This window comes from Panthera pardus, unplaced genomic scaffold, assembly GCF_024362965.1.
Source record: "Panthera pardus isolate Hobbes unplaced genomic scaffold, ASM2436296v1 HiC_scaffold_18, whole genome shotgun sequence".
NCBI classification, from domain to species: Eukaryota; Metazoa; Chordata; class Mammalia; order Carnivora; family Felidae; genus Panthera; species Panthera pardus.
Window position 1 is genome coordinate 20,047,861 of NW_026526743.1, and position 12,619 is coordinate 20,060,479.

Consider the following 12,619-nt stretch of genomic DNA (forward strand, 5'->3'; position numbering starts at 1 on the left):
ACTTAGCATAATATCCTCCAGTTCCATCCATGTAGTTGCAAATGGCAAGATTTCCTTCTTTTTGATTGCCAACTAATACTCCGTTGTATGTATGTATATATATATATATATATATATATATATATATATATATAGCACATCTTCTTTATCCATTCATCCATCGATGGACATTTGGGCTCTTTCCACACTTTGTCTATTGTTGATAGTGCTGCTATAAACATGGGGGTGCACGTGTCCCTTTGAAACAGCACACCTGTATCCCGTGGATAAATGCCTAGTAGTGCAATTGCTGGGTTGTAGGGTAGTTCTATTTTTAGTTTTTTAAGGAGCCTCCATACTGTTTTCCAGAGTGGCTGCACGAGCTTGCATTCCCACCAACAATGCAAATGAGATCCTCTTTCTCCGCATCCTTGCCAACATCTGTTGTTGCCTGAGTTGTTAATGTTAGCCATTCTGACAGGTATAAGGTGGTAGCCAGATCTTGATTTCTAAATGCTGTTCTTTCATATAAGGAACCAGGAATTTTGGAAGAAGAGGTTGATTCTAGGGGGACAGAGAATACACAAATGAGCTGGCAAACCCAGAAAATAATAGTGTTTTGAAAAAACCCAAATAAACACAGAGAACAAACTGAGGGTTGATGGGGGGGTGGCTGGGGTGATGGGGACTGAAGAGGGCACTTGTTGGGATGAGCATTAGGTGTTGTATGTAAGCAATGAATCATGGGAATCTACTCCCAAAACCAAGAGCACACTGTATACACTGTATGTTAGCCAACTTGACAATAAATTATATTGAAAAATAAATAAATAAATAAATAAACCTGTGTGACATGCTTCCCCCAATCATAATATCAGCCTAATTATGAGAAAACATCAGACAAGTATAAACTGAGGGACATTCCACAAAATACCTGACCAGTACTCTTGAAAAGTGTGAAAATCATGAAACACAAAGTCACGATGACTGGGGAACAAGGAGACGCGAAGACTACATGCAATATGGGGTCCTGGATTGGATGCCGGAACCAAAAGTGCACATTAGTGAAAAACCAGGGAAATCCGAATAAAGTCTGTAGGTTAGTTACTAGTATTGCACCGATATTAATGTCATTTTGATAAACATACTGTGAATTAGGTACTATGTTAGTAGCAGGGGCACTGAGTATAGAGAACACGGGAGCTCTCTGCACTATTTTTGCAACTCTTCTGTAAGTCTAAGATTATTTCAAGATAAAAAGTTTCTTTGAAACCACAGATAGAAACTAGTACACAGTTATTAGAATGGCTAAAATAAAAACATTGGCAATACCAAATGCCGGTAAAGTTGCAGGGCCGCTCGAATTCTCAAAATTGCTGATGTGGTGTTATGGAAAACAGTGTGCAGTTTCTCATAAAGGTAAACCTACGCTTACCCTGTGATTCAGCCACCCCACTTGTAGATATTTACCCTGGAGACATGAAAACTCATGTACACGCATACCTGTATTGGAATTTTTATAGCATTTCACTCATAATGGCTGACAAATAACCCAAATCTCCTTCAACAAGATAAACCGTGGGGGCTCCTGGGTGGCTCAGTCAGATCCGACTTCGGCTCAGGTCATGATCCGTGGATTGTGGGTTCGAGCCTCGCATCAGGCTCTGTGCTGACAGCTCAGAGCCAGGAGCCTGCTTCAGATTCTGTGTCTCCCTCTCTCTCTCAGCCCCTCCCCCACTCATGCTCTGTTTCACTCTCTCTCAAAAACAAATAAACATTTAAAATGAAATTTAAAATAAAAAATTTTAAATGAATAAATGTTAAAAAAACAACAAGATAAAAAAAAAGATAAACTGTGGTATACCCAAAAAATGGAATACTACCCAGCAGACAACAAGAAACAAACTACTGATATATGAGACAACATGGATGAATCTGAACATGGGTGAAAGAAACCAGATTCAAAAGGGTACATACCACATGAGTCCGTTTATATGACACTCTCTGACAGACAAAACCCCTGGAATGGAGAGTGGGCCAATGGTTTCCAGAGTCTGGGATTCGTGGAGGGGTTAACCACTAAGGGGTTAACTGCAAGGGATTTTGGGGGATGATGAAACTGTTCTTTGTCATGATTGTGGAGGTGGCTGCCTGACTTCATGCATTTGTCAAAACTCATAACTATACACCCCCAAAAGTAAATGTTACTATATGTAAACTATTTCTAATTAAATTTTAAAATGTGTCCACTAAATACAAAGCCAAAGCCCTCTTGACACCTCATCCCAGGCTCCTCCCTACCTTTCCAGAAGTAACTACTGAAATGAATTTAGTATCTATGCCTCTGACTCTAAAAAAAAAAAAAGGTTTTTTTACATACTTATACGTGTGCCCATAGAAAATAACATCATTTGTGGGTTTTTAAGCATAATAAACACTCACATATCACACTGCATGTATCTTTCTTCCTCTAGCAGTCAAGGGGATTTCCAAGGGTCCCTTGGGATTTTCAAAGGTCCTTTTCAAAGGTCTCTCAAGTCATTCAGGAGTAGATGCTGATGTGTCACCAGGACCATGAGAGGACAATGCGGGCTCCGCCTACCCTCTCCCCCTCCTAGAAAGGCATCTCTAGTTATCTCTGGGCGCTCACTGCCCCGGGCTCAGCTCAGTGGGTAAAAATGAGCTGACCAGCTCCCCCTTGCCACATCTCAGCGAACTGCCCGTGACCCAGGCCTGACCCAATTACCGCACATCATATACGCTTTCCCCTGGTCTCAGAGATCACATCCAGAGAAGACCTGAGGCCCAGCTCTGCTGACAAGACTCAGTCCAAGACTTGGGAGCAGCAGGAAACTCTCCACTTTGAGCTGGTGGGGAAACAGGATGTCATTCTGGAGGCACCAGCAGCCAAGTGCCCCCTGACGTGGAGGCAACCCCAAAGGAAGCAGAGCCAAGGGCTGGAGAAGGAGCTAATAGCATTGCTGGGGACCCCAGAGCCACCCCAGCCAGAAGCCAGTGCGTGCCCTTGGACTTCCTCGTGTCAGGAGCAAGTGACAGTCTCTTTTCCTTCAGTTGAAGGAATCCCGAGGAGCGCGCATCTCCACGCACAACCGCAGAGCCTGAGACCAGGCGTTTGCCACAGGTCACCTCCCGTCCCACAGGGCTTTGGTCCTGCAAGCTGCCACAGAGGCTGTCCCCATGCCCTCCGCGTGCCTGACACTCTCCCCTTCGACTGGACCCGCCTCCAGAAGGCGCTGATAGAAATGCCAGGCAACACAACTCAGCAACACAACTCAGCAACACAACTCAGCAACACAACTCAGCCAGTAGCACACGCTTTGTTTACACCTACCTCTTCGCCAAGCACTGGTTCCTGCATTTGCATTTGCGTTTGCATGTTCTGTTCCCTCTTGTTGGATGTTTAGCATTTTGGTGGTGGAAGTCGTTTTTGGTTTTTTAATTTTTTTTTAACATGTATTTATTTTTGAGGGACAGAGAGAGACAGAGCATGAGCAGGGGAGGGGCAGAGGGAGAGAGGGAAACCCAGAATCCAAAGCGGGCTCCAGGCTCCGAGCTGTCAGCACAGAGCCCGACGCCGCCAGGCTCGAACCCACACACCGCAAGATCATGACCTGAGCTGAAGCTGGATGCTTTTTTTTTTTTAATTTTTTTTTTAACGTTTATTTATTTTTGAGACAGAGAGAGAGCATGAACGGGGGAGGGTCAGAGATAGAGGGAGACACAGAATCTGAAACAGGCTCCAGGCTCTGAGCTGTCAGCACAGAGCCTGACGCGGGGCTCGAACTCAAGGACCGTGAGATCATGATCTGAGCCGAAGTAGGACGCCCAACCAACTGAGCCACCCAGGCGCCCCTGAAGTTGGATGCTTAATTGGCTGAGCCACCCAAGCGCCCCATGGTGGTGGAAGGTAGTTTTAAAGAATTATGGTGTTGTTTTAAAATTGTTATAAAAATTATAGATTGAAAGATACAACAATAAAAGTAGATGTGCCATATTGTTGGGGTTGGTTGCAAATACAAAATCCAGCATTATCTCAAAATTACTGGGAGTCCTCGTACATGTTTATGTAGCTAATAGGTTACCACTGGCTAGCTACAAATTTGTTGGTTTTAGAATATAAGGGAAAAGGACTATAATAAGCATAATGGCCGGTCTCTTTGTTAGCTTCCAAGCTCATTTTGAAATGCTGTTGATCTAGAATCAACTCTTTAGCTCAGTAATGAGGTTTTATAAACATGGTCTAGAAACATTTGTTTGATGAAATGGGTTCCTACAACTCTATTTCTATATGTTATCCCGATTCAAACAAAATCCTTTCACTATGGTACATTGAAAAGAGCTTTGGGATTCACTGAAAGAGGGAAATCGGGGGTATGTATGTACCCCACCAGCAATCTGGTCAAGCCTGGCCACCTCCAGGCATGATTCTCACGGGCGTGGATTCACAGCCATCCCACGTGCCCACTCCCACCCTCAAGACCACCCTAGCTGTGTGTCCTTGGGGCTGACCCACGCAAGCTCTGCCGAGACTTTCTCTCCCTGGAGCAGAAACCAGCCTCCAGAAGCCTCCTTAAAGCCAGGTTCACAAGCTCCTTTATGCAACGCCATCCGCGATACACGCGGGTACGCTAGGTAATAGGTCACACACAGAGTAAACTGAGCTGGTGGCCAACTTTATTGGCCGCTTTATTTTTTTTAATAACTGATTACAACAGCCTTCTAAGGAGCCACCCTGCATTCGAAGGGAAGTGAGACTATCTCAGGAGCACAGACCACTGAGGAACCAAAACATGGAAGGCTGGAAACCAGTCCACACTAATCCCCACACCTGCCCTTTGCTCCCCATCTTAGAGCCCAGCCAGCCAGAGTTTGCCCCCTCAGACCCTTCTAAGCTCATGTTTACAGCCTCAGAGCATGTGGTACATCGTCCTATCCCTAATAGACACGCTCACTCCATGTTTGCTGAATTTAAATTAAATTTTGATGCGTTTTTTATATTAAAGTATAATCTAATTGATTGTAAGAAATAAAACGTGGTGTGAAATGTATCGTTTGTACAAACACATTCAGTGTTAGGGTTTGATCTATAAAAATAACTATATGACTGAGGTTTGATCTATAAAAATAACTACATGACTGCGGTGGGGTAAGGAAAATCAATGACTGATTTTGTCTCTGCGCGCCCCCCACCAACCCTTCTTTGCCAACACCTCCGCCCCACCCCACCTCTGCCAAGATCCCGCTTCCCACCCCTCCCCCGACCCTGCTCTGGAGACTCTACTGTGGACCCCTCCCTGGGGCGGCGCTCTTCTCCAAGGCTGAGGCCACTCTCCAGGCCTTGTACGTGAAGCCCTCCCCAGAAAGATGCTAACAGGGTGTGCGTATCCATGCCCTCCTTGCACAAATGCACCTGTGCCTGGAACCCCCTAGGCTGGAATGGCACCAAACGTAGAAATAGGAGGTAATGGGGCAGCCCTGTTGTGAAGGCACAGGCAACAGGCAAGAGGAGTTGAATCCGCATGGAGCTGGGCGGTGAGGATGGGGGGCTGGGCAGGAGAGGGGGACAGACGGGGATGAAGATCCTGATTGCTATCAGTGTGACTTTGATTGTTTTAATATTTTCATTGAGATTAATTTTCATACAGTGAACTGCATAAATCTCAAGTGTACAATTAAATGAGTTTCGATAAATACGTACCCACACCCCTACCAAGATGAAGATTGTTTCCATCACCCCAATAAAAAGGGTTAGTTTTATGTGTCAACTTGACTGGGCCACTGGGGTGCCCCAGCCGTTGATCAAATCTTATTCTGGGTGTGTCGGTGGGGGTGTTTCTGGAGGAAATTAACATTTGAATTGGCAGACCAAGGGGAGCATACTGCCCTCCCTAATGGTCAAAGACCTAAACAGAACAGTAAGCCCCCAAGTAGCACTCACTCTATGTGATGTAAGGGTGAACATAACACACGTAGTCCTTAGGACGACCAAACTGAGACAGGGAAACCGAAGGGATCCCATGAAAGAAAAAGCTGGGTTTTTTTCCTGTGCTTCTTTTCCTGCTTCTTTCAAGGACCCACATCCCCACCTTACACGTGCCTTTATGTGTGTCCTCCTTGTAAAAGTCAAGGAGTTAATGATTTCTTTGGAGTCCCCCGGCACAACAGATATCAAAGGAGTGACCGGGCCAGGTCATCATGAATGTTCTCCAAGACCACTGATTTCAAACCCCTTGACGCTAAGATCCCTGGCTGTCACAGATTTTGAGTCCGGAGTTCTCTCTTGTCCAGCAAGAGCGTGGACACAGAATTGAATACGAGAGGGGCTAATGTCCGGAAGGAGACAAGAGCCCTGAGTGAGGGTCCTTTCTCCATATTTATTAGGATCAGAAGGCTTACAGATGTGATGGACGTGCAGAAAGAGACAATAAACCAGTGATTTCCAAGGTATGCAGTGTTAGGGGTTTGGGTCAAGACAAATTAAAGTCCAGGCACCGAGCAGATGGCCGTTTACTGCAGGCACCAGGCACTGTGGTGCCTGGTTAAGATAAAAGTTTATCTTAACTTTTCTAGGGGCTAAGACAGATAGGGCATGCTACCTCAGGGTTAACCAGGTATTTTTCTCGCTGATTAGCTGTGGGCGCTTTCACCCTGTATCGGCTTTTTTGCTCTATGCTTTGTTTTACTTAATGATAAATTCTGGGTGCTTTCACCCTGCTGTGGTGGCTTTCCGCCTCTACCTGTTCTCAGATGCTTTCATCCTATGGAAGCGGCTTTCTGCTCTATGCTTTGTTCTACGCTGGGCGCTTTCGCCCTGTGGTGGCTTTCCTCCCTAAGCCTTGTTAACCCTCTGGTGCGAGCTCCGAGAATTCTTTAACTTATTCCCCACCCCTGGCTGTAGGGCATATGTGACTCATGGAGGGCACTTGAGCACTCACCCTTGTTCGACCAGTTTCTGGATGCCTGAGAGGACACATACACCAGACCACTGTCCTCGGTAAAAACTCCTGACCCCAAGCAAAGACATAGCTCACGTTCCCTTTCCTTTCTGAGTCTCCCAGATGCTCGGTCTGTATCTGCTTTCTCTGTATCTTCAATAAACTCTGCTCTCACTGCTTGCTTGCCTTTGATTTTCATCCTGCACAAAGCCAAGGACCCTCTTGGCTGGTCCTGCGGGACCCCTCCTGGGCATATCTACTCTTGCATTCAGTCTGTTGCGATGTTATTTTGATTGAAGTAGAACAAGGGAATCTGTCCTCAAACAGATAAGTAGTTGGAAAAGGGAAGAGCATTTGAGTGGACTTTTCCAAAACGTGGTGGATATTCTTCTTTCCTAATACACCAAAACTGAATAAATGGTGGTGTGGAATCTGAAACCACACTGATGAACATTTCCTAGTCTGTTACATTAAAATATCCTGGTATACTTTGCTCTTTATAGATCATCCATTGGTCCTTTGGAAGATATCAGTTCACCAAATTATGCATATTTTCCAAAACGTTGACATGTTTTGTTACACAATGTCGAAAAAATATATTTGTTAATACAACCACCAATCTCATCAGAAAGTTCTTTTAAATATTGGAAAATTGCCAAGCTCGTGGTGGTAGATGCTTTTTCCAGAATTACAGTTTTCACTCAGGAATTCACGTTTCATCCTTGGCAAGAAATACTGTCGAGTTGTTTTCCTTGAGGTGACAAGCTCATTTTGTTCGTTTTCAAGAAAATACCTGTTAGATACTCCGAATGAGCACAGTTTGCCTGTCAGTTATCTCCTCAAACAAAAAGCCTTTTGCGAAAAACACGGCCATGTCCACTAACCCCTCAATCACAAGTACTGTTCTCCGAACGACCTCAAGACTTCCCGTTCCCCCACACAAAAGATTAAAAAGCTGCGTACTCAAGTGTCTAGATTTAATAAAATTCGTAATGTTTACTGCTTCATAAAGACATTCTTAAGTGAAACTGGCTTTGTCTGTTTCCTGCCAAAGTGGTTGGTAAGGAATAAATACAGTGACAACGAGGGGCCTTGATTCCTGCTAAGGCGCCAGCAATTTTCACTCACCACTGCTTTCGCACATCAGTGCAAATGTCAACACAGTACGAAAACAACGTAACGTCTGAGTATCGTCGTGAAAACCCATTTGACCACCTGAAAGAGTCTTAGGGATGCTGAGGGGTCCGTGAACTACATTTTGAGAGTACTGCTGCCTTACATTATTTGAAAAGATGGACTAGTTGTCCAAAAACCTCAGATTTACATAATCCAATCAGCACGATCTGATCCATTTCAAAAAGTCACTGTCCACCAATGCCTGTGTTCCAAGCCCTGTTAGGTGCTGGGGGCACAGAGGTAGGCATATGTGGCTCCCCATGCCTTGGGGCTTAATTTTATTTGAGGAGACAGACAATGGACAAATAAAACAACTTCAGACTATTTCAAGGCCCTGAAGGCTGGCCTGGGGGAGGCAAGGGTTCCTTCCTATACAGAGAATGGCTGAGGAGGGGCCTCCCAAAGAAGTGATACACTTAACGAAGGCCACAAAATAAGGAAGGGCCCAGGAAACAGCATTTCAAGCACAGGACAAAGAAACTGCAAAGATCCTGTGGCAGAAATAGCATGGCATTTTTAAGGAACAGGAGGGGTGGGCTTAACCTGGGCCTGTTTCTCCTTTCTGGCTTTGCTTATTGTCCAAGGGTGCTCACCCAATCTAGTGGCTTCAACGTCATCTGCTGTGTGCATGGCCGATGGCCACAAATGCTTTTCTCCCGTTGACCCTCCCTAAAACCCAGACTTACACCCCCAACCAACATCTCCCCTTGGCCACGAATGCTCAAAACTGACCCGCTATAGAGACGGACAGTAGATGCGCAAGAGAAACAGCAACATCCCAGCAAAGACTCAAGTCCTGTTACCAACAAAGTCGTCGCTGATTGGATTGGTGACAAGGCGCCTATGAGACCCACAAAGCTTCAACGCACCTGTATAGGTTTTCCTTTGCAGTGCCAACCGAAAGGTTGCAAAGGGCAAAAAGTGATCCCCCCAAAACAAGAGAAGAAACAAGACAGTAATTACCCAAATGCATGGGAGAGGTAGAGAGAGATGCTGCTTCTGGAGTAGGTGAATTTGACTCTTAGGAACACAGGCTGATGCCCTACCTGCCATCTCTGCAGCTCTTTGGGACTGTCCTGTTGCGTCGGACATCAATTTTGTTGAGTTTGACAAGAGTGTTCCTGGGTGACTGTTCCAAATCCCCATGCTTCGCGGCACCCCCAGGGACTCCGGTGCAATTGCTTTGGGTCAGGCCCTCCAGCTGCGTATTTGTGCAGCAGCCAGAGCCGCGGGCCTCAGGGGTCAGCCTCCCACCTGGCGCCCGGAAGATACAGCCTCTGACTCATCCTTCCCGCAGCCCCGGGGGCACACTGACCGGGTTCAGCGTGGACCTCGCCAGACGCGCCTGTGAGATGTGTGACACCGATCGCAAGACTGGAGGGGGTGACCCGTCAACAGCCGGGGTGGGGCGCTCGGAGGAGGAATGGGCAGAGGGGGCCCAGCTCGCCCTGCCCAGCTCAGCAAGGGGAAAGCTAGCTCGCGGGAGCCGCGGAGGTCCCGGGGAAGGACACTGCCGCAGCACCGAGCCCGCTAAACCGGCTTCTCAGGTTCACCTTCATACATCTAAAGCGAGGGGCGCTGGGTAGGGCAGCAGAGCAAAAGTGCGCACAGGTAAAAAGAGAGCCGGGACGCTCGGTTGAGGCACCGCTGGGATTCGAACCCAGGATCTCCTGTTTACTAGACAGGCGCTTTAACCAACTAAGCCACGGCGCCGCCCGCACGAATACCGCGAGAATCTGTTCCCCATCATCATTTAGTCCCTCTGCGGTGCGCATGCGCACAAGTTTCGCCCGCAAGAGGCGCATGCGTGGTGTATAGTCCTGCCCACACCAGCGGCTGAGGCGAGGGGATTGGACACGGAAGCCGGAAAAGTGGGAAGCGAGTGTTGCCCCAGGCCCGGGAGCGCTGGTCTTCCCGGTTGTTGTGGGGTCTGCGCCGCGGCGTGGAGCCGGATGGCCCTGTCTATGGGGGGGTGCCCGCGCAAGGTTGGGCTTTCTGCCCTCCAGACCTGGCGCAGGAAGTCCCCCGCCGCTGTCCCGCGAGGCCCAGGCCCCCGGCGTCCGGTCTGGGCGCGCAGCTCGCCGTGGCCCCGCGGTGAGCGCGCCGTGCTTCCACCGCGCTGGAGCCCTGGGCCCGGGAGCCTGCGGCGCGCCCCGGACGCACTGGGGGTGGGCGGCCCTGCCCGCTCCGGGGGCGCCATCTGCCCGCCTGCCGCGACCAGACCTTCGGTGGGGCCGCCTCTCCCGCGGGGGGGGGGGGGGGGGGGGGCACCGCGGGCGCCTGAGCCGCCCGCCCTGAGGGATCCGGAGCTTCGAGGAACCCAGGCCGCTGGCCTCGGAGCACCGACACCGCACGTGCTGCCAGAGCTGGCAGGGTGCTCGCCTGCAGCTTCTTGGGTCTCCTCGCCCGGACAGCGCAGCCACCTCTTCCCAACACTTTTCAGAGGGCCTTCGAGCCAATTCATTCATTCAGCCACCCGTGGGAGAGCCTCATCCGCAGAAATGTTAGACTCCGCAAGTGCATATGCGCAAGAAGATTTACTCCAGTATTATCTGTAATAGCAAAAATCGAGAAACAAAGCTATGTGCCCATCGGTGCGACACTGTTGGTACCTGCAGCTGAGCCGTCCTCCAACGCAGAAGGGGAAGCACTCCTCTGTGCGCGCTGTGTGCGGGAGGAGGGAGACCACTTAGCAAAAGGAATTCTCTTTGAAAGAGAGCGTGAAGTGGAGCTTTGACATGTTCATACATCATTCATGTGGATAAGTGGATACATACTGAACAGCCAGCCCCAGGGTGACCAGAGTCACCAGGGTTATGACTGAGGAGGGCAGCGCCCAAGCACGGAACCTGCCCAAATAGTGACTACAGGTTACGGTGCTCATGGGCAGAATCATTGGATGCCAGTCAAATACGCTAAATAAATCAGACCTACAATTAAGTTTTTTAAACAAAGCAAGGGCAGTGCTAACGACTGACAGGAATCGTGCGAGCCATATCAAATGGGAAAGGGAGCCCTTCCTGTTTGTCCATGAAACCTTCTGAAGGAATTGATTTATGTAGTACGGTATGCTGTGGGAGCAGGAGGAGGGCTCTACATCTGCCTGGGCATTCTGGAAAAGTCTGGGGCGGAGAGGATGACCCACCCTGTGATGGAAATGCCCTCCGCCCACCTGCCTAACCAGACCTTCCTCTGCTCTGGGTGGATGGCCGTCTGGGAGTATTAACCAGGGACGACCCAGAGTGCCTTGCCACACAACAGTCTCCTCCCCAGAGGGGACCCCGCACATCTTCCTGTCGTTTGACAGAGCCGTCCACAGGAGCTGCAGTTGCTAGCCTGGCTGCCTCACAGGGCAACACCAGAGTCCAGAATGTGTTCCAAAAATGACACCAGGAACACCAGGTCATAAAGCTTAGAAGGAGCAAAAATGCCTCTAGAATTCACACACATGCTTGTTCTCTAAAGGAATCTAGATTTATTCGTCATGAAAACTAAAAAAGTGTATGATCTCCGCCACCAAGAGTGCTGTGGAGCTGAGGCCATGCCCCTGCCCCTGTCTGATACGCCTACCCGGCCAGGAAGGGGCCATAGAGAAAGGTCCCCTGCAGAACCCCAAAACCCATATGACAGGTGACCTGTGCTCAAGTCAGTCAACAGGCCCAATGGCCATCAGTCATCTGTGGCCGGGCTGCACTCCCTTGGCAGTCAGTCTTCCCCTCCGGATGATGATGAGGCCTCTGCTGACAAGTCTTTTGCATCCATCCGGCAGAACACACATTTGGTGACGGTTTCGGAAAAGATGTCACTTTCGTAGATGGAGAAAGGCCTGTCACACACTTCACACTGGCATGGAGCATTTAAAAAGAGCAAAAGGAAGAAGTGCTGGTCAGAGGGGACCAAGGCATCCAGTTAGAATTCTCCCACCAGACCCAGCCACCTGTGGCTGGGCCAAGGCAAGAGCTCCCTCTCCTCTCTGCAGTCTCTGCAGACCCCACAAGGGTGGAAATTGCAGGCCACTGAGAGAGAATGAACACAGGCTTCTCCCTCTCTCCCCCCCCCCCCCCAAAGGAAGCTGTGCAGGCACCGACCGCCAGGCTCATCCCCGGCTAGGGGAATCCTGGGGACAGGAGCCACAAGCCACTCGACGGTGGAGAGGACAGGGGGTGCGTGTCTAACCCCGTCCTGTGCCCTTTGCGGAGCACAACTGTGGGGCGGAGGAGCTATCCTAAGGCCCTGACACCCTGGGGACCTAACTTACGAAACCATGAGAAACAAGTAGGCAAGATTTCCAAACAAAGCAGCCATTTTTCCGGGTGAAGGTACTAAGCATCCTCCTCCATGTCTGAGCCAGTTTCCGGCCAAGGCACAGAGAGCAGTGGCACGGTGGCACAGCTCACCCGCCGTATCTCCTGCCCGCAAACAAGTGAGCACCACCATGGGGCGGGCTCTCAGACCACGGGCCGGGGTCTCTCAGGGGTCCCCACCACAGCACCAGCCTCCTGCAGGAT

The 12,619-nt window shown here is 49.2% G+C and overlaps 1 protein-coding gene and 1 non-coding gene across 2 annotated transcripts in view; both read right to left on the bottom strand.

The window, feature by feature from the left end:
- Positions 1 to 9,750: 9,750 nt before the first annotated feature.
- TRNAT-AGU (transfer RNA threonine (anticodon AGU)) lies at positions 9,751 to 9,824 on the bottom strand. The gene has a single exon. It is a non-coding gene; the product is annotated as a tRNA-Thr (tRNA).
- An 815-nt stretch (positions 9,825 to 10,639) lies between these two features.
- WDR88 (WD repeat domain 88) overlaps positions 10,640 to 12,619 on the bottom strand; it is a 46,597-nt gene continuing 44,617 nt past the window's right edge. Inside the window, exon 11 of the mRNA XM_019423363.2 lies at positions 10,640 to 11,954. Coding sequence (XP_019278908.1) covers positions 11,817 to 11,954 — 138 coding nt within the window. The 3' untranslated portion in view covers positions 10,640 to 11,816. The remainder of the gene's footprint in view (positions 11,955 to 12,619) is intronic.